The following is a 22,433-nucleotide window of genomic DNA, read 5'->3' on the forward strand; positions in this document are numbered from 1 at the left end:
TCTGTAACATGTTATAACCCAGCAGCAAAGAAATGTCAAAGATAGTCTTCATAGAAAAACACAGGAGGTTTTCTGCTACATGGAAATCATTTTACAGCCTGCCACCAAAGATGAAATTTCCTGGAACTCCTACTGTGGCTAGAACTGATCCTGCTGTAACATGTAATCTGTTTCTTCTACAGCCCCTGAGTATTACTCCCACACTCCCCTTGAAATCCATGACCCTTCCCCAGTACTAGGCCTAGCCTTAATAATTAATGTCTTAATTACATATGCTGCAAATCAGCTGCTGTATTAGATGGGAAGATCAGACATTTGACCACAGAAGCAGTATTGGCAGATAAAAAGCAGGAATATTTCAGGAATTTACCCTCAACCTAATGCAAGTCAGGTCATCCTTTCCACACTAGCGCCTTTTCAGGTATTAGTTACAACTTTATAAGCAAATTTAGCTGAAAATGACATTTTTTTGATCCCTCATACTTTAAAAGTATATTATGTCTGCAGTCCCCAGCAGCCTTTGAAACCTAAAATATCCCTTCTGCACATTGACACTACTTGTACTTTTTAACCATGACAGGCTACTAAACATACAACCAAACGATCTTTCAGCAAGATTGAACATAACAGTTCTCTGCAATAAATTTCCTTTTTGCTTTCCCAATGCCATACATCAGGATGACATATAAAAATCATTTTCCCCAGCAACATAAATCACAACAACATTTTTTAAAAATTATCTGAAATGTTGACATAATTTCACATTTCCTGTATTGTACATCTTCATTAGTAGTAGACCGTGAATGTTTCCACAGCACTAAGATTTGCGGTATCAATTTAAACAATAAAATTGGGTCTAATATTTTAGATTCTGACACAAGCCAGAACATTTCAGAAGAGTTATGCTTCCCACACTGAGTTGAATATAAGTAGTCAGATGCCACACTGCACTAATTATCTTAAGTCTCCCAATTAATCATTTTTATCCCAGCATTAGTCAAAATTAATGGAGCAAACAATAATTATATTTTAAAATTCAGCATTAATGATGTAAAATCTATTCCCAGTTTAAAGAGTCACCAAAACAACAACCATGCATACTCTGGGAGGAGTTTTCTAAAGGTACTCTTCCCTTCTGAGGAAGCTGTTTCATTTCTTCCCTAGGGCTAAAGAAGTTACAGTTCTCTAGTTACAAAAGTTTCATCTACCCTTCTATCATTTTACTGGCTAAAATAAAAAAGTTTCTTCCTCTACACAGACAGTCTTTGAATGCTCTGACATACACACAGTCCAACTCATCATTTAATTACACAGCCAATTTAACTGATTAAAACAGGAAGAAAAGGAAGGTTTGTTTTTGTGGTAGATGTTATTCTGCTAGTTAACAAGACTAAAAAGTTCCAAGCCAGCTCAGAAAAATGCCAGCACTGACTCAAGGTGGCAGGAGTAAAACTTCACCAGCATCATGGGGAAGAAGCAGCAGCCCGCCTTGACCTGCCCAGTGACCACAAGCTATTACCTAATGGCTGACGCCACGCTCTTGCTCAGTTAAACAGGCTGCTGAAACCTTGTTGGACCTCGCATGATACGGAGAAGGAAGCGCTTGCAAACAAGCGACAGATGACCAGTTACTGATAGCATTAGTTTTTACCCACCAGCTACACGTACACTTCCAGACTTTCTTTTTTCCTGCCTTCTCCTGGAAGAGACATCACAAGGCGGCCAGATATTAGTCCTTCCCCAAAAGCGTGAGAAAGCCAGCCTTCAGCCTCTGTCCACACTTCAGCCTGAGCCTCCCAGGTGCCAAATGAGTGCTCTGCCTATTCGGGCACAGACACTGCATGAGGAAACCTCAGGATTTATTCTGATGTTTTAAGCTCAGTTTCACCCCAGTGCACAACAGGAAAATAAAATCTTAAATATTGTAAAAGTTCTGGCAAGATGAAAAAGCATTTCTTGCTTTATACCAGCAAAAGCATACTGCACTAGTTATTACAGGCTCCTGGACAGGCTGTTGTGATCCACACCATACAGTGTGGATTTAAGGCGTCCCTCCACCTGCCATAGTGATCCACTGAAGGGAACAGCAGGGACCACAGTACCTGTTACATAGGAGCTACAAGACCCTTCTGTATTCAACTTTAATTATAATCTTGACATATTAAAAGTGTTTTCATATAAAATTCATACAAAATTTGGAAGGGGGGGGAAAAAAAGACTGAAATCCCCTCCAAATATTTGAAGTTATCTCAAGTGTCATGCAGCACTATATCCATGGGTTTTTATGTTTATAAAGTGGTTATAGGAAAGGCTGGAGGAATAAGAGACAGCAAAGTGCAGGGTAAACAAGTTTGTTGAGCAGCAGAAACTGGGGAAGAAAATGCTATCAGTTTCTTCATCCTTGCTATGAGAAAAGGAAGTTAGTGATAGACAAGAAGCTTCTGTTGTTTTCAGTTTCACTGGTCGAGGGTTGGTAAACAAAGCAAAGTAAACAGCCATGGCATTTCCCATGCAAAACAGGAATTAGGGCCTCGGAGGCTGTCCTGTGGTCTTTGGGTCCCAGCCTCAAGCCAAGGGAAAACACAGCTGAGCAGCTGCTATAAAGCCCAGCGGCAAACCCACCAAATGGAAATCAGGTTATGTTCATACTGGTATTTAGCAATACCAGTACGAATTTGTTTGATTCTATTTAGTTTGCATCAGCTAAAATACTGCTTAATATAAAGCAAGTTCACAGTTTGGTTAAAACAACACAAAGAAAAAAAAGAAAAAACCTTTGTGGCTGTTTGTCCACAAAACACTACCAGTAAGATAAACCTTCTGGCTACATTATATCCACAACCTTTGTTTCAATTAATTTTTGGTAGATGTAGCACCTAATTAGTTTTTAGATTTAATCTATCCATAAACTTAGGAGTCTGGCAAGAACAAGTCTGGAGGTTTTTTCCAACCTCTGCCAGGAAGATGGGAGACGTCAGTTAAGCACAGACAACACCATGACGCCATCATCACTGAGAGGCAAGCACAAAGCTGCAGTAGTATAGGATCACAAAACAAAAATTAAAAGGTTTCTGCTTGAATATTTTATTTTGAAGAATAACACAGGTTAATCAGAACAGAATTCTCCACAGAGGTTATACATCTCCTTGAAGTAAGAGATCACAGTGAGATGTACCATTTAGCTCATTCTGTGGATACTCTGTTGTCTTATGTGAACAATGGATATTTGTAAAACATTTTCAATCATTCATTTATTCTGCTGTTGCATAGAAACTGATGCCTTTAGTAACCAGTGTCTTAACAGATATATCATTAATACTTTCTTTTTACTGGTTTATAGGAAAATTGCAAGCAGTGAGGTACCTTAATGACACTGACAAACCTACCGTCAAGTTTTCAACGCTACTTCTCTCAAAAATCAATAATTTTATTTCAGTACTGATGCAAGATGAAGAGCTACAAGCACATGCTGCAAAGACCTTAAGAAGTTTCTCTTACAAGACAAACACACAGTTAATTCTAGTCTAGGCCTTGAGCACAGGCATCAAGCCAAAAATCCATTTATTTGTTAATTCTTAAGTCAACGATGCAGCAAACGTATTAATGAAGATCCACTTTTTTACCACTATGTTGTTACCAAAAAAAAGAAACAAAAACAAAAAAACCCACCCCAAAACCCACAACAAAAGAACCACCACAAACACCAACAAAAACAACCCCCAGAAAAATGTGACCATTTGTCATAGACTCTTATATCTCAGCAGAAAATGACCTGAAATGGCTAAAAAGCATTTCTGAACTTGGTACACAGAGGAAAGTCTACTTCATCCAGTCTGAACACTGATGCAATACTTTGGCAACACCTATTCCAAGTAACAAGGATTAGCTCTAGGATAACACACAAATAAAGCCTTTTATGGATTTCAGTCCTGCTCAATAACCTGATTTATTCCAAACAGATTGCTCTCAACCTCTGCAAATTTCATATCCCTTACAGACTCAAAATCCATATCTCCCAAAGAAGGGCAGACACAAGCTGTCCTCTTTATCAGAGAGCAAGGGGAACAGCATGTCTGTACACAGTGAAGCACAAGCTGAGATGTAAACATAGATCCACCCACTGTCTGTGCTGTGCCTGTATACAAGCAATTAGGATATTCAACACTTTGGGGAGGAGTCAAGTTCTCGTTTGTGCAGCCTGGATGGATCAGGAACAACAGGGCTGACTGGTTACCCAGCCATCAACAAAGCATCAGAACTCACCTCCTCACAAGATGACAGCTTTGAGCTCTAACTACAACCACCAGCTGCAGATAGAAAACTTCCTGATCAAAACACTTGGTATGCCTGAATTGCTTTTAAATCCTCTTTTTGACTTACAGATGTAGCCATGGTAGTCAGACAGGAAACCTTCTCAGGAGGCACAACACTCAATCTAAAATTCATCCACCTCACATGAAAGTTCAACTGAAGCTCCATCAGTGAAGTTAAACCCAAAATAGTTTGCAAGGGAGAAATACATCTTGGTTATGAATTTTGGTCCCCTCTTCCCTTACCACTGAAGACACTTCTTCAGTACGCTTTAAAATTCCAACTTTGCTTTTCCAATGTTACTATAAACAAAACCAAAATATCTCCTTAAAACAAGGAACTGTATATGCAGTAAACCAAGGCACCAGCTCTGCAAAGGTATGCCCAAAAGGTCTAGCAATAGGGTAGGAAATGAAGAGGTTGAACATAACAAAGGTTGCTTCAGTTACAGCACTTTGGAAGGATTAAGAGTTCTCACTCCAGTGGCTGCAAACGTGATGAAAATCCAATAGCCTTTCATCAACTCTTCCCTCTTCAGCAGAAGTACAGTTGTCATCTGCAGTCACATATTAAGCCTGAACGTGACTGAAAATTACCAGGTGTTTCTCCTGTTTGAGAATATTTTCTGAAACTGGTTAATTTAACAGCCATCTTGCTATGACAGCAAATTCTTGAAAGACTTTACAAAGAACTCAGCCTACATTAAGGCTGGGAGAAGAGAGAGAGAATTTTCAACAGCTTTTGGTGCATGTTAGCCACAAGTACAAACTTCACTATACTTCGTCCAGAAGTTCTGCTCACTTTTTTCCTCCTCACTTTCTTCCCTGGCAGAGAAAAAAAGGGTATAACTACTGAAACACTGTAAAATTACTCACACCTACTCTTTATTTGCCAGTACCCACTGTTTTGGAAGACCACATCAAATCTAAAAATTGACAATAGGGACCAACAGTTGAGATTATTGTGCTCATGTGCTATAAAAACATAGAAAAATGAAAGTAGGAGAGAGTACTTTGTACCTGAGGTACAATAGGCTGTTTAATCCCAGGGTAACATTCAAGCCATCTCAGGCACGTGTTGTTGACAGGTTTCTCTGAAAAATGAGTCAGATGCACATACTGGGTGAGGTTCTCCCTCTGATTAAAACACTACCACAAACAGCTATTATTCTTTAGGTACTGTTGAGCTGAGATGGTGTTTCGCTGAATCACAGGCTCTAACACAAACTAAGTCACATCTTTTTCAGACAAACAGGCAGATTTTTGAGGAGTTTAAGCGAAGGCACAATATCTGGATTTGCAACCCAACTTAATGAGGTTTTACTAAATCAGAAGTTTTTGGTGGGAATGTAATGAAAGGCTACTACTGTTTTGACTGGTCCAAATCTATTCTGATGCTGTGGATGTAAGTGAAGGCTATAACATATAACACATAGCCACAGCAGCCAGAATTTCAGGGCTGAGGGAAGTACGGCCTAACCGCTGTGGCTTAGCTCAAGACACTGCAGCTTGTATCCTGACACACACCACACTAAAGAGGCAATGACCTGTATAATTGCTTTCTGGTAATGCACCACCTTCGGAAACTAGAAAAGCAGAATAGTGACAATTTACAAGTCGTGCCTAATGAAAGGTACAAATGTGAACAGTACGAAAGGGGATACAGGGGGGAGCAGGGGGGAATGAGATGCATTATTCAGGGAATGGCATTTTGAGAGGATGATGTACAGAACTGCCAGAATATAATTAGCTGGCAGGTTAAAGCATGTGGGGGTCATCATCACTAAGGGGTAAAGGACTTAAAGCCAATAGAAAGGGACTTTAAAACTACACCTTGCATCACAGGTATTTTAATGCACAAAATTACAGGTCAGCAACCCCAAAATTAAATTAATGTAAAAATTATTGAGCTGCTCTAAGTTTTTACTATCTGCAACTAATTCCATCAGACTTGAGTACTAATTTCCCCATTGCCTTGCACCTGTTTTCATCCTTCACACCAGTACATTATTTTATAGTATTTTATATCTCCCTGCATACACAAGCAGTGCTGAAATGAAAAAAGAAAAAATCAAAAGCCGATGGAAAACTCATGGAGGTTCCCTTTCCGCAACTATAGAGGCAAAACAACTGCACAGGCTTAAAAAGATGGAGAAGGACTAGGACAACAAAAGGTTGTTCCAGAAGTTAGTGCATAGGTGTCTACTGAAATATAACAACTTTCTGAACATCAGAACTCCCATGAACAGAGAAAAGCACAGCTATTTCCCAAAGCCCAGACAACTGACACCTGTGGGGAAAAACCAACCAACCAACGACCACCCAAAAAACCCCACACTTACCAGCACAAAAAGGACACAAATAAGGTGACTCTAGATTACTTTCATTTTAAAATAAACGTTACAGCTACCTTTTAAGAAGCTCCAAGTTAATCAATAAGGATACCATACAAATCAGGCGCTGCCGTATTTATAAGCTACTGCCATGGTCTGACTGCCAGATACAACTGCTGTGTGGTGACTTCAGGGGAGGCAAAAGAAATTTCATATTCTTAGACAACTACTTCTCAGTGAAATTGGTATGCCATTACTACCCCAATACCAGGCAGATCCCTGATACATCATCCAGCCATCAGTATTTTAAGTTCAAGCTTGTAAATTCATGTAAGTAGAATACCAAACAGGTACAGCCTTTTACATGGGACTACAGCATTTAGACCAAATTTTAATTGAAGGACTTTTCAGATTTGTCTCACAATGAAGAACGACAGTTTGGAAACAAATTAATCTGCAGTTGTTTTAATTGTGGAGAAAAAAAAAGATCATTCAATACAATGAAAGAACTGAAATAGTTTTCATGTTACAGCAATTTTGTAACATCTTTGTATTAAAATAAATTATTCTCAAATCTGAAGCTGAAAGATGTTTGGGATTTTTTTAGTTTTTAATTGGAAACAACTGTGTTCCCACTAATAAGAAATCTATTAACTCAACTGATGAAAGCTTCACAACAGATAAAAGGCAGGCAAAAATAGGTTGGGGAGGGGAAGCCCACACAAGATACTGCAGAAGAGTTGTTTTAAATTTAAAAGGATCAGAAATTGCCAAGAAAAATAGCTTAGTCAAATAAACGAAGTCCAAACCAAATCACTATTAAATAACAAGTATACAGTAGCAGAAATGTTTAAGATATGTCAAATAAATGTTATCTTCTCATCCATCCAGCCCCCCCAAAACCACCTCATGTTCAAGTGTATTCCCATTAATGCTAATTTGATTATCTCTTCTAAAAGCTTCCCCTATCATGCCATTTCTGTAGCTAGGATGCAAGAGAGATTTTGTTGAGTTTTCCAGCTCATACCTACTCAAACAACATACCTAATGGCCATAATAACTTCAGCAGTCCTAACACTTACCAGCTAAAATCACGCAAAAAGGCCACTGGTGTACCAATAAATACTGTTTCAAAACAACTACTACAGATCAGTAGCTGGAAATGTTAAGAAGTTGGTTGTTTTGGTTTTGGTTGGGTTGTTTTTTTTTTTGACAAGCTTATTTTTTAATATGGACAGATTATATGTAGCAATACATTAAGAGAGCATAAAGAAAACCATAGGAGGACATCATTCAGACATCCCACCCTGGATTTACAGTGCTTGTTGAACATGTCATTGCTTTTTGTCTTCAGCTCTGCTGAAAGTTACTGCTCCGGGCTGTGGTGGTAAACAGGGTCATGTGAATGCACTGTAATCCGCAACAAGAAAAAAAAACCCAAAAACTGCTGAATTAGCTCATGCTACCATCACTGGATTTAGGGGAACTTGGACTGGAGAAAACTTACAGGAATACGTCTGCAAAAGTTAAGTTTGTCTGCATCCCTGGCATAGCTGTAGTGGGTTGACCCTGGGCTGGCTGCCAGATCCCCACCGAGGAAGCTCTCACTCCCCCTACTCAACAGGGCAGGGAGAAAAAATAAGATGAAAAAGCTGGTCAAGACAAACAGGGACATCGCTTACCAATCACCCTCATGAGCAAAACAGACTTGGCTTGGGTAAATTAATTTACTGGCAAATAAAAACAGAGTAGTATGGTAAGAAACAAAGCCTTCTTCTCGCACTCAACTTCACTCCTTTGGTCCCAATTCTTCTACCTCCTCCCCACCATGAGTGGTGCAGAGTGATGGGGAATGGGGGTTGCAGTCAGTCTGTAAGACTTAGTCTTTGCTGCTCCTCCCTCCTCACTCTTCCTCCGCTCCAGCATGGGGTCCCTCCCACAGGCTAAAGTCCTTCATGACCTGTTCCAGTGTGGGCTCCTCTCCAGAGGCCATAGCTCCTGCCAGGGGCCTGCTTCAACACAGGTAGTCCACAGGCTGCAGTTTCCTTCAGGGCATATCTGCCTGCATGGGATACCAGCATGGGATTCTCCAGGTGGATATCTGATCTGCTCCACTGGTAACGTCATGGGCTGCAGGGAGACAACCTGCTTCACCATAGTCGTCTTCATGGGCTGCATGGGAATCTCTCCTCAGGCACCTGGAACGCCTCTTTCCTCTGCTTTTTCACCAACCTTGGTGTCTGGAGCCTTGATCCCCACGCATTTTTCTCACTCTCCGCTCTCACAGCTGCTGCACTGTGGGTTTTTTGATCCTTTCTTAAATATCTTATCACAGAGGTGTTATCAGCTTCACTGATGGGCTCAGCTTTGGGTCCATTTTGGAGCAAGCTGGAACCAGCTGTGTCCACCATAGCAGGCAGGCCCAGGCTCTTCTCACACAGGCCACCCCTGCTACCAAAACCTTGCCCATGTAAGCCCAATACAGTGGCCAACTAGACACTTTCCCATTAATTTAGCACTTAAGCTTGAAAGGCAGAGCATATACAAACACAAGTCATAAATATCAGTCTTTAATACATTAATGTACAATCTCTTGATCCTCATTCTGCCCCTAAAATATCAACCCGACCAGAACTTCCACTTATTCCTAAAAAAACCTCATTAAGATATTCTGTCCAATGTCAAGAACATAAATCTGACATAAAAGACTACTGATGTTCCATGTAGATCTATAACTAGCATCTTAGTTTAGATTGGAGAAGTGCTTTTGGAGCAAATCTCCAGATCACCTCTACTTACTGTTCTTCAGTTTGTACTGGGAAGCAACATGGAAGCATGCAAAACTGGATTACTTCCAGATTAAACTATCTGCAAGATGCGCTCCTAAGTTTTGTTCTGCCTAAAGAATAAGGCCAAGGTTTGATCTAGTCTGAGAAACCTGCTGAAACACAAAGGGATGTTGGACCTTCAGTTTTCCTTTCCAGATCTATTACTACAGCGCCATGCTACTTGCTAACACAGACACAGTCTATAGGCTGCTGTCATGTTAAATACACAGCCCAGGCCCCAGTGCAACCAGTCGTCCTTTGATTTGCCTAAGCATATTTGCTCATTTTTCCCTTTAGAGCCTATTCGCACTATTTATAGAATGGCTTTACATTCTTCCTGGTTACCAGACAATGATTTTTAATACGTTTCATCACTACAAATACTCTTCTGCGAGGCTTTATACATTATGTAAAATAGGCAATTATCACTGCACAGTTTAGAAGGTCATTCTAAGGCCTATAAACTAAATAGCAATGGGAATTGGAATCTGTGTAGCTTTTTTTAATTTTTCATCTATAGATTTGGCAAGCTCCAAACCAGCATTCATCCCACATATTTTAAAACCTAACTAGGGTACTAATTCATAGCACAGAATTGACAAAAACATTTATATTGATCTACGTATCTTTGATTTGTGTAACGTGCACTCCACACAACAGTCCGCAAACATAACATTTTCTTTTACTGAGTGATGAGATGTGGTGGCTCCAGGACTCGATGCAGCTGCAGCATAGATGGGGAAATTTTTCAAAACATGTTAAATTCTTTTCAATGTACAGCTGTCGTGAGAAAAAGGGAAGGATTAGTCAGGATTTTTTTTTCTTTTTAGAAGGAGAAAAACTAGGACACAGAGCAACGGTGCAGGCATTTATCCATCCCACAGCAAAGTGCAACGCCTCGAATCATCAGTATATCACACACTGGGGAGCCCTGGAAGTATCCCAAAAACACCCAACACTTGAAAGTGATGAAGAATTGTTCCACTAATCCAAACAATGGACTTCAAATGAAGCAGAAAATATTTCTCTAGAAAAGATCACAGCATGCTCATGGTACCAAAGTCCCTTCACTAGTACAAACAGTATTTCCTTTTCTATCAGAAAGAGGAAGTCTCAGATCGAAGCGACTTCTCACATTCCAGTTAAGACCCATGACCTCTACCATAACTGCTTCCTTCCGACTACTGCTATTTCCCACTCAAAAATTAGGTTTAACAACAAAAGCTATGCTTCCATTCTATCTGTGACAGAAATCAGTGAACAAAAATTATTAAAATTCTGAAGGATATATTTCTAAAAACAAGCCTGAAACTTAGCCCTAACATCTAGAAAATACTCCTGACAAAAGGGTGATAAAAAATGGCATGGAAAAGAGTGACCTTTAGTCAAATTATTTTGGGGGAAAATCTAGCACATAGTACAGACTAGCAGACATGATGAAGCTTGCCTAATCACACTCAGGCTCCCTCCACCCCCACCCCAAACCCTCACATATTAATCTTACCTGGTACACCAGATAAATCTAAAAAGAAAAATGTCTCATGTAAAACAAGGAAAAGAAAAACCAAATACTTTCTCCTTCAATTTCCATATTGAATACAAATATTTGCCAGGCAATAAATGCAGGAAATTTTGTGCAACCTGATTAACCCATAGCTTACAGGCCTCTGCCACTTGCTCTTGGAGAAATAATGGATGGAAAGATTACATGTTGACCACATTTAGATGTAACTGGTGCCTGCAATGGTGCAAGGAGAGGAAGGCACAGACATTGCTAATACCACTATGACATGAATGCTGAGAAAAAAACCCATCTGATTTTTATATTAAGTAGAAATGTATTTTTCAATTAAGAATTAAAGCAAAGGGAAATAAAGATATTTATTTTCCTACCATCCCACTTATATTTCACTAATATCTGCATTAGACTACTATCACATAACGACCACCTGCTAATGTGCCACAGGAATGGAGCATCTGTATTTTGATAGTGTGTCATCCTGAAAGCAAAACAGCGCCACACAAAGAATAGTTATGTTTAAAAAAACCACAATAATTCAAAAAACCCACACACAGTGGGAAGGGAGGGAGGAATATCAACCGCTGCACACAACTTCCACTCCCCAAGAACAAGCGGTTTCAGTATCATGATCATACCTGGTTTAAAAGCTACAAAACCCCCGAAGTCTTCAGAACACCCTGAGACTAAAAGCACAAGTAAGTCCTATATGACTCTTCAAAAAACTCTTGTAGATTTATTGCTCAAACTGCAAATTCCATGTTAAGTACGCACTCAAGCTATTTCCAAGTGGCAGTAGAAAACACCTGCAATCCAGTAGCAGTACCACAGTGATATCTAGCAAAGAAGGGTATCAAAAGAAGTCTACAAGCTGAATATCAACAAGCTTCTCCATACGAACAGAAACTGCTCACAAGAGCTGCAGTCAGCGAGCCCAGATTTGTTTTACAACAAAGTAAAACACGTGCACACAGAGCCCTCATAGCTGGCAGGTTCCATGATTTATATCACACTCACCGCCGTGGCCTGCAGTGCAGAGTTAAGTGACCGAGACTAACAACCATGACACCCGATGCAGGTGTCACGCTCTCCTCCAGGAGAGTAGTGCGTGCAATGAAGTGTTTTCATCTCTATTTTCTTTTATTTGTTTGTTTCCATGTAATAATGCTATGGAAGATAACAGTAGGAAAAAGAAACCTGCATCACCTGGGACATGATGCAGAAGGTAGTAGGGTTTGTTCTTTGGGGAAATCATTCCCACCAAGGACCTGACCCCTCCAACTACAGCTAGAAAATGCTTCATTAGCTGCTTTATTAGCACAGACACAGCAGCAGTCTTGGGCATCTGTGTACTTATTTTCTCATTTCCACCAAGAATCTAATTAACTGACATTAAGTTTTCTGTTTGATCTGGAAATTCATTTCAAATTAACATTTTTATGGATAGTTTAATACTAATGCTGACAGATAATTTCTTTTAGAAGAAGTTGCTTAGATTTGCGATAAGAAGGACAAAACACAGGAACCTATTCCACTGAGAAACCCGTTTGGGTTGTTGTTTTGTTTTTGTTTTTTTTTCTGTTAGACATGACTAAAAAAAAAAAGTTATGTTATCAGATTTGAGAAGTCTGGATGCTTTGCTTGCAAGCCATACCAAAATATCTAGAAGCTCAAGAGGACATAAAAATACTTTGGCGAAGCCAGTTAATATGTCCAGGAAAGTTGTGAATTGTCAAGATACACCACAACACTATCTAAGCCACCCAAATGCTCTAATTATCTGTTGTAGAAAATCTGGTGTAGCTGAGACCCTGTCACTTTGAAATATTTACCACATTTTAAGTTATTAAAAACAAACAGGCAAACATACTAGTATCTATCTCTGCCCTGTTGCTTACTCCTATGCACTGCAATGTAATGAACAAAAAAATATCCACCTTAAGCTGTAAGTGTATCAAAGAAATTTTGTGCAAGCTTCACAACCAATAACTACGGATGCTGGTTTTCACATTTAATGTTAGATTCCAAGTTTCATAAGCGTAAGGATAAAATACTGGAAACTCAACAATTTAAGGAAAAAAAACCAGATGATCCCTTATTGCTTTAATGTACACATCTCACCAACACAAATTTTTGTTTAAGAAGAAACAAATACACTTTGTAATGTCAAATAAAGTCAACATTACATTTTGAGAGTCTACAAGAAGAAAAAAGTGTTGTATATACTTGAAAATAGCATATGCACAATTGCCACAATCTTACCAAAATCTAGGTCAGAAAAATACGCTCACCTGAAGTATGGAAGTGCAAGACAGAGAGTGAGGCTTGTTTTTCTAGGTCCTTCATGCAGAGCTTCCCAGTGTTTTATCAAGTCTCCAAATAAAAAACTAAAATATCTGGGCTTAGCTCTAAAATTCACGTCACAATAAAAGTACAAGAGTAGCTACAGAAGGAAAGGTACAGGACACAAATGCCTTTTCACCATGTTTGGATCCAGGCTCAAGACCTTGCCTCTATTCCAAACATATTGGACAAATGCCTCAGGCAAACACATCCTTGTCTCGGTTGCAGTATCACTGAAACCAGAAATCCAAATACATTCATCCTACCAGCTCAAGCTCTAAACTATGTAACCCATTAACCTTCTGAAACGTTAAGCAAACACTTGAATGAATCCCTGACTCCCCACACACAGCTGTCCTCTTTTTCAAGAAACCCAATAAAGCCACCTTGTTTTCAGTTGGTCTTTCCACCCAGCTGCCAGGTCCCGGCTGCTGCAGTGAAATCAGAAGGGCAATTTTGTGTGAGTACTGCTGCTCCAGGTCAGCAACAGTCCTGTGCTTTACACAAACTAAGAAGTCCAGATGGATTTAACAGCATACATCTGCATATTGCAACAAGTAAGGATTAAACTGATCCTCAATACCACAAGTTTTAAAGACAGATTTAATAAAAGGCTTCTTTTCTCTTGTTTCCACTTAGCTGGTAGCTAGGACCAAACCAATGAATTTTAATTGTAAAAAGCTCTGAAGGCCACACAGGGGCATCCCACCACCCGTGGGATTTAAAACCACAAGATAGCCTATTACCAGAAGAGGATAAACAGCAACTTGCAACCATATATCATCAGGCAGTCTTTCTAGCTTGCATGTCGCTTGCTTCTATTTTTTACTATTGTCTGCCAACAAAAATTTTAACCAAAGCTATACATATATTGGAGATTTTTGACATTAACTGAAGAAGAGAAGCTTGTTTAGACTCTTGAACGTCAGTGAAACCAGTCCAGGGTTTGCAGCTCACTATTACTTTACACTTCACTGTCTTTGGATGAATTGACAACCACCACAGCAGTCAGCAATTCTAGCACGTGAACAAAAAACCCAAATAAACAAAAAACCCAAAAAAACAACCAACACCCAACCAACTCCTTTCTAGTTTGTTTTTTTTTTTTTAAATGGACAGTTTCATCTACAGGACAAGAACAGTGAACTATGTAGCTACGTACAAACACACACACCCCACACACACCCCCAAAGAAACAATAGGTTTTTTTCTTGGAGTCTCTTTCTTGTGGGTGTTTGGGGGGAACAAACAAAAACCCCACCACAGCAAGTCAGATCAGCTTCACTGATGCCAACACAGCTCTGCTGATTTATACCAAACTGAATTTCTGTCCCATCTAGCAGAAACATGTTCTGTTTTTCCCCATTACATTACTGCACTGTTCTTCACTCTTCATTCTTTTTCAAACGTACTTTTTTACACGAATATTTTATGTTAAGCTGCCTCATTTCCCATAAGCTACAAGTAAGAAACCTAAAGTTGTTTTTCAGGATTATTGAGAATACCACCATTGGCAATTCACGGGTTTAGGGTTGTGTGTCATCCCCCCTCTCCTCCCCAGAAAAAAACCCCACACATATTGGAATAACAAATCATGGTCTGAAGCTGGAGACCTGTTGTCTTTGCTGTGCTTTCCTTCTTGTAAATCAGCTCATTTCAGCTGACTAACATTACTGCATAAAGAAAGAACAAGTAGTACTTCATTTTTCTCTAGTTCCTCTATATCTAAATCAAATTCAAGCTGTAATAATTTTGTTAAGCCATAGATCAATTCCCAAGATACGTCTAAATACTCTGTTAAATTATGCTACCTACCTAATAATCAAAGACCAAATAAGCAGGCTCTAAAGTCAGTCATTAACAGCTACATATGGCTAAGCAGCACTCCAACCTTTCCTAATCACTGCATCTGGCATCATGCAAATTTGAAGAATGAAATATTTTAAACCTTTTTTAAATAAAGTAAAAAGGCAATAAATTGTCAGGATATGAAATGCAATAGAAAAGCCATGATGTATGTACATCCCATGAACGTTATTACTATTCAAAGTGAGAAATAGTGAATGCCAGCCACAGAAATAGAGTATTTTAGGTAAAAATCCTCCAGACAAGTCACTGTGTGTCCAGTTGTTCAATGACCCAGCTGTGTTATTACTTGCTTGTGCTTGCACCATCCTGAGGTGGAATCCCTCATCCTCCTGCAGTAACAACTCTCAGCAGCACTTTACCATCGCATCAGCCAGCGCCACCACTGAAGGAAGGCCCCATGTATTTACTCACGTCCCACTGCTGGCTCCTCCTTTGAGCTGGACGTGCCTGTCAACCTGCATCACCAACTGGATTAGTTAAACTGATTAAAACTAACTGAGATTAAAACTAACTCAGCAAGAAAGAAAAGTATAGCTTAATTTGGATCAGCTTTCCAATTCAAATCACTCTGTGGCCATACAAATGCTTGTGAAGCTCTACAGAGACTTGAATTAGGAAGAGGAGACAAAATGATCCACAGAAACAGAGCAGGAGTGCATCTTTAAGAGGAATCATTTATGCTGGTATTAATTATCTGTGAAACCACAGCAGAAGGCCTTGCTTTAATACAAATATAATAATGGCAGTAGAGCCTGTTGAAATACAGTTAAATTTTGTCACATTGGTAGAAACTTAGCCATGATAAAGAATGAATTGAAGCTGTTTATACGTACTGATGAGCTGCAGAATACAATAAATTATCATGACTGCCATGGGCAGAATTTCATATTTAGTGACACAAAAAGAAGATTTAACTCCCTGCTGTCAGACTTGGCAGCTCATTGAACAACTTGCCAAGTTCATTTTTATTTTAAATAATAATAAAATCTACCATTCATCCACATTCTGGCCTTATGAGAAAAAGTTCACTCATCTCCCCTGTCCATTCTACCTCCAAAAAACAAAGTAATTTAAGAACAGGTATACAGGTCTAGAAAGCCTCTACTTTTATCCAGCACTTCTCAGTTAAAATACCCAGCCTGGATTGTAATAGTATTCCTTCAACAACAAAATACCCATGACTACCCAACTTTCGCTCATATTCACATGAACTGTATTAACACTGGTTGTACAGAGGGACTGCTATAGTCAACAATCCGTCTTCAAGCAAGAGGTCACATTAGATTGTGACCATCTCATCTACTCTTTAAATATACCAATTTTTCATACCAGCTTTTGCAGGTACACTTGAATGAGGCAACTTATTTTATACCTCCTAGATACAGTCCAAGGAAGCTGAAGTTTTTCTTAGGGTTCTTTCAACCAAAAATACCACTAAATAATGTTTTTGTCAATCAGAAGACACTGCAGGGTATGACAGGTGATTGTTTTCAAAGAATAGATGGAGGAAAACTGTATGTATAATGAAATTTGGAAGATTCAAATTGGAAGAATTCTTGAAGGAGCTCCAGGAGGGACAAAAACAAAAATCTGAATTCCATTTGATGGGTAGACTGAGATGGCTTTTCTTCAGATATAAGAAAAAAAACTATTTATGCAGAAGACCACTCGGGTTTTATTAACAACTTTAAAAAGAAAAAAAATCATCCAGAAATTATCCAGTCCTGCTGCATTCTGTGTTGTGTTCAGTCTCCCTGGATGATAACAGATGATTAGCCTGTGAGGAAAGGTGCAAGATCAGGACCATGGGAAAAAAATTCTGATATAGGAAGTTGGCACCAACAAGACACAGGCAAAAAGACAGTGTATTTTTTTTTAATACTCCTGAAAGAAATCTACACAATCTTTGAAAGCGTTAATGATTTGTTCAGTATTTTGAATCTGGCTCAGGAGTAACAGGGAGGCAGAAGAACTTTCTTCAGAAAAATAATCATCTTATCATTGGTCTGCATCAGAAAGAATGCATATGCTTTCATAACTTCCCTTGCTCAATCCAATTACACAAAAAATACCAGTTATCATGACAGTTCCTGCATACAACAACCCTTTGTGGGACTAATCTAGAGCTCAGTGAAAAGAACATGAGATTCTCCTGTGACTGAAAACAAATCAGGATCTTCCATCACCTGGATTGGAGGAATAATCACAGAATATGCACGTTGGGCTACGATGTACACCAAAAACTTGAAAAATTGGGCCAAGCTTAGCACAAATAAGATGCTGGTCAACGATGGTGAAGAACTTGCTCCAGAAACTCTTTAAGAACTTTCCAAGCCCTTAGGCTGCATGCTGCATTTGATCAGCTCATGTGCATACCTTACTTGCAATCAAACAATAACATATAACTCTGCTCTTAAGATAGTCCAGGGCAAAAATTCAAGAAGTCTTAAGATTTTTAATTTAAATAGACATTTCCTACACAATGTTCATTGCAGACTATTTATAAGTGGGACAATTCTAAAGTAGCAAAGCAAATTCCTATAAGCACACACTGAGAAGAAAAAAAATTTAGAAAAAGTAAAAAATGGTTTAGCACATACATAAAACAAGTCACTTAAGAATAAAATACTAAATTAAAAAATCCTAAGAAACAGAAAGGAAAAAGTACATAATTCTTTCTGAATGAAAGCAGAAAGTTAAAAAAGAAATTAAAAAACATTCAGGTAACCCTGAAACTTCCCATAAGAGGCAAAATTCTCAGCCTCCTGTGCAAAGAGAAACAGAAAAATCAAGAGACGGAAGAGTTTCCACCGTTTCACTAGTTACCTTGAGGGAATGCATTTGATTGTACCTTTCCCCTACCATCACAAAAGGTAACAAGAAAATACCATGGCTACTTGATGTGGGACCTTTATTTTATTTTCTTCATCTTGTAACTAATCAACTTAGTCCAGTCCAAAAGAAATAAACCAAAAAAAGATGCCAGATTTCTTCTTGCCAAGTCTAAGTCTGCAAGATAAGGTTCTACCACAGTACCATCTGCAAGTGAATTCACACAGTAACTTCCAAAGCACGAGCTATCACTGGCACATTTAAACACGATTATCACTGGCACATTTAAACATGATTATCCTCGTCTGGCCCAACATTTACGTATCTCGTAGGCCCACATTTCCAGAATGGAAGTTATCTTTGAAACTGAAGATAGCCATAAGCTTTGTCTGAAACCTCAGAGGCCAAGGTAAGATATATCGCCTAAAGAAATTAAAGGATTCCTGATGAGCATTCCCTTTGGCTTACAGCCCAAATACTGCGGCGACCAAACATGTGTCTCTGCTTGCAATCTGTAAAAACCTCAAACCAAAGTTTTCACTGCATGACTTTTTAATTCTGTTATTTCAATTTAGTTGTCCCATCTGCTAGGAGCATTTTAATAAAATGTCTCCTTTTATACTGTAACATCAAGGTGATGTTGACAACTAAACTCTGCTGTGGCCATCTGTAACCGGAAGGAAGGGGGAAAGAAGTAAACATGAATATTTCTTTATTAATTTTAAACAACTTGGATTTCAACCAGAATTTCAGTGACAGAAGAAAGAAAATAATAAATGTATATTCTACATGGATTTCTCTAGGAGAAGTAACATTTGAATTATTTCTTAAAATTCACAAAGGTTTCAGATCTTGCGAAATGTTTGGCTTTGGATTAGAATGCTTATCCAAAGAATTTTATACTGGCATGATTTAGGACTCTATCCAAAAAACAGACTTTGAATTTCTTAAACAATTTATGAGATTGAAGTCCTATAAAAATAAAATAGCAACCTCTTCAAAAATTTCTTTACTTTCTTTACAACTTCATGCTCACCTTCAAACTTAAAGAGTATGTAAAGTGTTACTCCTTTAACAAATAAACCGACTAGAAGCAATTTTTTCCTTTAACTGACCTGACGTTATCTACGTACAGTAAGGGTCTGGATTTTCACACAACTGAAAACCATAAAAAGCAAATAAAATACTCCACACATTCAGCTTTCACTGCAATTGGAAGGCTACTGAACAACTGCAGAGTGGGTGTTTGGTTTTGTTTGTTTTGGGTTTGGTTTTTTTTAATCATGTCTTAAGCAGCACAGTAAGATTTATAAAAAAGGATGGAAGCGTAAGAGAATACACCAGAACTTAACTGTTTCACTCATTGCATGTATCAGTAAGCAAGAACCCAAGACAGCTAATGAAGGATTTTCTGATATCAGCCTCAACAGTCAAAAGACTAAAAATGGAATTATAACCACAGGTTGCAACTGGGACACAAGGTGGATACTCATACTCACACTGTTTAACTCTTTGCAGGATTTAGCCTTGTATTTGTAAGCCACCTATTTATCACATTCTTATGATACAGAAAGTGAAATTTAATTTAACTAGTGGCATGGGCCACGGCTACAATAGAAACAAACTCTGGCCTTTAAAAAAAAACAATTAGACTCAGCAACTTTGGCAGGCTGTTCAACTATCCCATTAAATCAACATCTCAAACCATGAAATGTTAATAATGGGTTTCTTTTAAACAAGATTCTGTAGGAATTCCTTCTGCAAGGACTGAATTCTCTCATCCACAGTAGCTATGCTTACCACAGACCTTATAACAAGCTTCTGTTGTTGAAACGTGGGATCAGAAAGACACTCTCTTGGCTAGTAACCATGTTTCTAGGTCTCAGCATGAAAATAAATGTTGGGAAAATTGGAGGCGAGAGGAATCTTTTCCCCCATGACCTTGTATACTATTTATAAAAATAGTTATATAGTTAGGACATTCATTCAATCTTAATGAAGAAAAGTTTAAACTAAGTACAACACATGAGATGTGCAATTAATACATTATACTACTTTGTAACATTTGTCTCCTGAGTGCAAGCTAGGAGTTTGCTCTTCCTCCACTCCCCACATGCAGTGACGATTCTGCAAGTATCTGTTCAGTTTTTCCAATTTCAGGTTCTTGAGTTCCTATTTTTCACAAGGGACAGAGATTTTACAGAAAATTTTCACACAAGCTGAAAACAAATTAGTTTTGGACTTCTACCTAATAAATTATATTCTACTGATAAACACTTTAAAGGGAGGAAGAGGACGCACCCGAGGAGCGGGACTGAAAACCTTTACCGTGTACCTACACCAATTTGAAAGCACATTGGTAAACACTGCACATATCCCTCATGTCTCAATGAATTCACCTCACATTCACACTGGGCTTCCTAGCAACTCTTCCTTTACAAATACATTTTTCCATTTACTGAAAACAATCATGAGAATGAGTCATTTCGGTAGAATACAGTCCTTCACATACACCAGATGCCTAATGTTGCATGCTGTGAAAAAAAAAAAAAACCCACACAACCCTAATGCCTACTCAAATTGCTGTATTTATCACAAAAGTCTGTCAGCATTTTGCATCTTTTGTAAATGTTTTATTCAGAATGTTTGAATTTTTTTAATGTTAAGAACTTAATACTGCTTGTCAAAATGTACTACCAAGTTTTGTAAGAGCTGACATCTAATTAGCTCAGTTACTAGCAGCTTCAGAACACCCCCCAAACAATTACCCAAAATTACTGTCTTTTAACAAGGGAGAAAAAAAAAAAACCAAACCACAAACTTTAAAGCTTTAGAACTCAGAAAACAAGTATTTCCTTATGTTGCTCAAGGGTTTCCCTTCCAATCCGCCGAATCTGCTCCAATAAACAATTTTTAAAATATTTTTGGTTTTAAACCTGTTCTTGCGCTACTTCTACAAAAATCAAGCCTGACTAGCTAGCTACACACAGAATAGACAAGTAGAACTCCTGTCCCCTTCGTTCTTCTCTCTAACTAGTGGAGCGTAAGTACACAAATCAAAAAATAGACAGTGAACTGAAATCAACTAATTCATTCTGATAAAATTATAAAACTCTTGGGTGGGATGGTCAACCAGTCACTGCAAAATCTAAAGTAATTAGGAAGCTTGGTTTTATGAAATGCATGCCTTTTTTTCAGAATAAGAGGATAAGAGCAGAATCCAGTTCTACCTTTACTCATTTGGTTCTCTTACAAAGGTGTTTCATTAACTAAATCATTAGAATTACAGCAGCCCAATGTTATTAGATGAGTGACTTGAAATAAAGGTACTTGCCTATAGCCACACATTACATGTAAGGGCAGAACAGAACAAAGACATAGTAACAGGCAGACACAGATGCTGTAGATCCTAAATTATTCATGACCTATTCAACACAAAATAAAATGGTCCTAGAAAATTAATTCTATTAAGAAAGGAATGCAATTTTTAAGACATCTCTACCAATTATTTAGTTCCTCTACAAACCATATATTCAGCAAGTGCAAATAATTAAGATGTAGAAGTAGATTAAAGTGTTTGATCAGTTCCTAATTAGATAAGTATGCCACATACCACAAAGGATGGCACTACTTTAGTGAGGAAAAAACAATAAACATTCAACACACTGAAGACAGCAAGAAAAGCATTTCACATCAATTAATTTCAAAGAATAATTGAGTTTCGAGTAAGGTTTTGTACACTTGCAGGAGCCATTTCCAATTTTGAAGTTAGTTGTAATCTAGAAATAATCTCACTGTAAAACCCAAGCAGCAGTGCAGCTGTGTTACGTTCAGTCTTTTTCATTTCCATAAGCACTAAAAAAACCTATTTTTGCTTTTATTCTCATTTAGAATATTAAGACTCTAAAAACTATTCTGATGGGATTACATGGAATACAGTTGCTATTTTCACAGCCTGAGCTATCCAGAAAGAAAAATGTTTTTACCACAGAAAAATAAGGAAAAGATCTTTAGAACAACAGTAGCAGTTACAAATGCTTACATAAACTCCATCTTCAGCATAATAAACGTCATCGGGATTCTCTTTGGGAAAGCTGCAGTTGCAAAACGATAATAATTAGGCTCAATATAGTTCAAAGCCAATTTATGGCAGCTGTACATGCCACAACAAAGAACATCTTTAAGTATCAAGTGCACACTTAATTTAACTACAACCAAACCCCAAAATATTTCTGATTTACAGCAAATTACTCAGAGCACTGAATATATCCCAGAGCTGCTCTTACCTTTCTTAGCAGCATCTGTTCTCCGTCTTGCTGGCAACACCAGATCCTTTACAATCTGTAGCACCTGAATCATTGCTCCTTAGCAAGATCAAAGTGACTAGATGCTTCCCTAA

At 38.3% G+C, this 22,433-nt stretch overlaps 1 protein-coding gene across 8 annotated transcripts in view; it reads right to left on the reverse strand.

Moving 5' to 3' along the window:
- The window catches only part of USP6NL (USP6 N-terminal like), a 129,558-nt gene that overhangs the window by 83,525 nt on the left and 23,600 nt on the right, over nt 1-22,433 (reverse strand). The window contains exon 1 of one of the 8 annotated variants that reach the window (XM_064442872.1): nt 13,282-13,351. The exons of the other annotated variants lie outside the window; for them this stretch is intronic. Coding sequence (XP_064298942.1) covers nt 13,282-13,336 — 55 coding nt within the window. The 5' untranslated portion in view covers nt 13,337-13,351. Of the gene's footprint in view, nt 1-13,281; nt 13,352-22,433 lie in introns of those variants that run through there. 8 annotated transcript variants of the gene reach the window in all.

The sequence above is a fragment of the Phalacrocorax carbo genome, chromosome 1, assembly GCF_963921805.1.
Source record: "Phalacrocorax carbo chromosome 1, bPhaCar2.1, whole genome shotgun sequence".
NCBI classification, from domain to species: domain Eukaryota; kingdom Metazoa; phylum Chordata; class Aves; order Suliformes; family Phalacrocoracidae; genus Phalacrocorax; species Phalacrocorax carbo.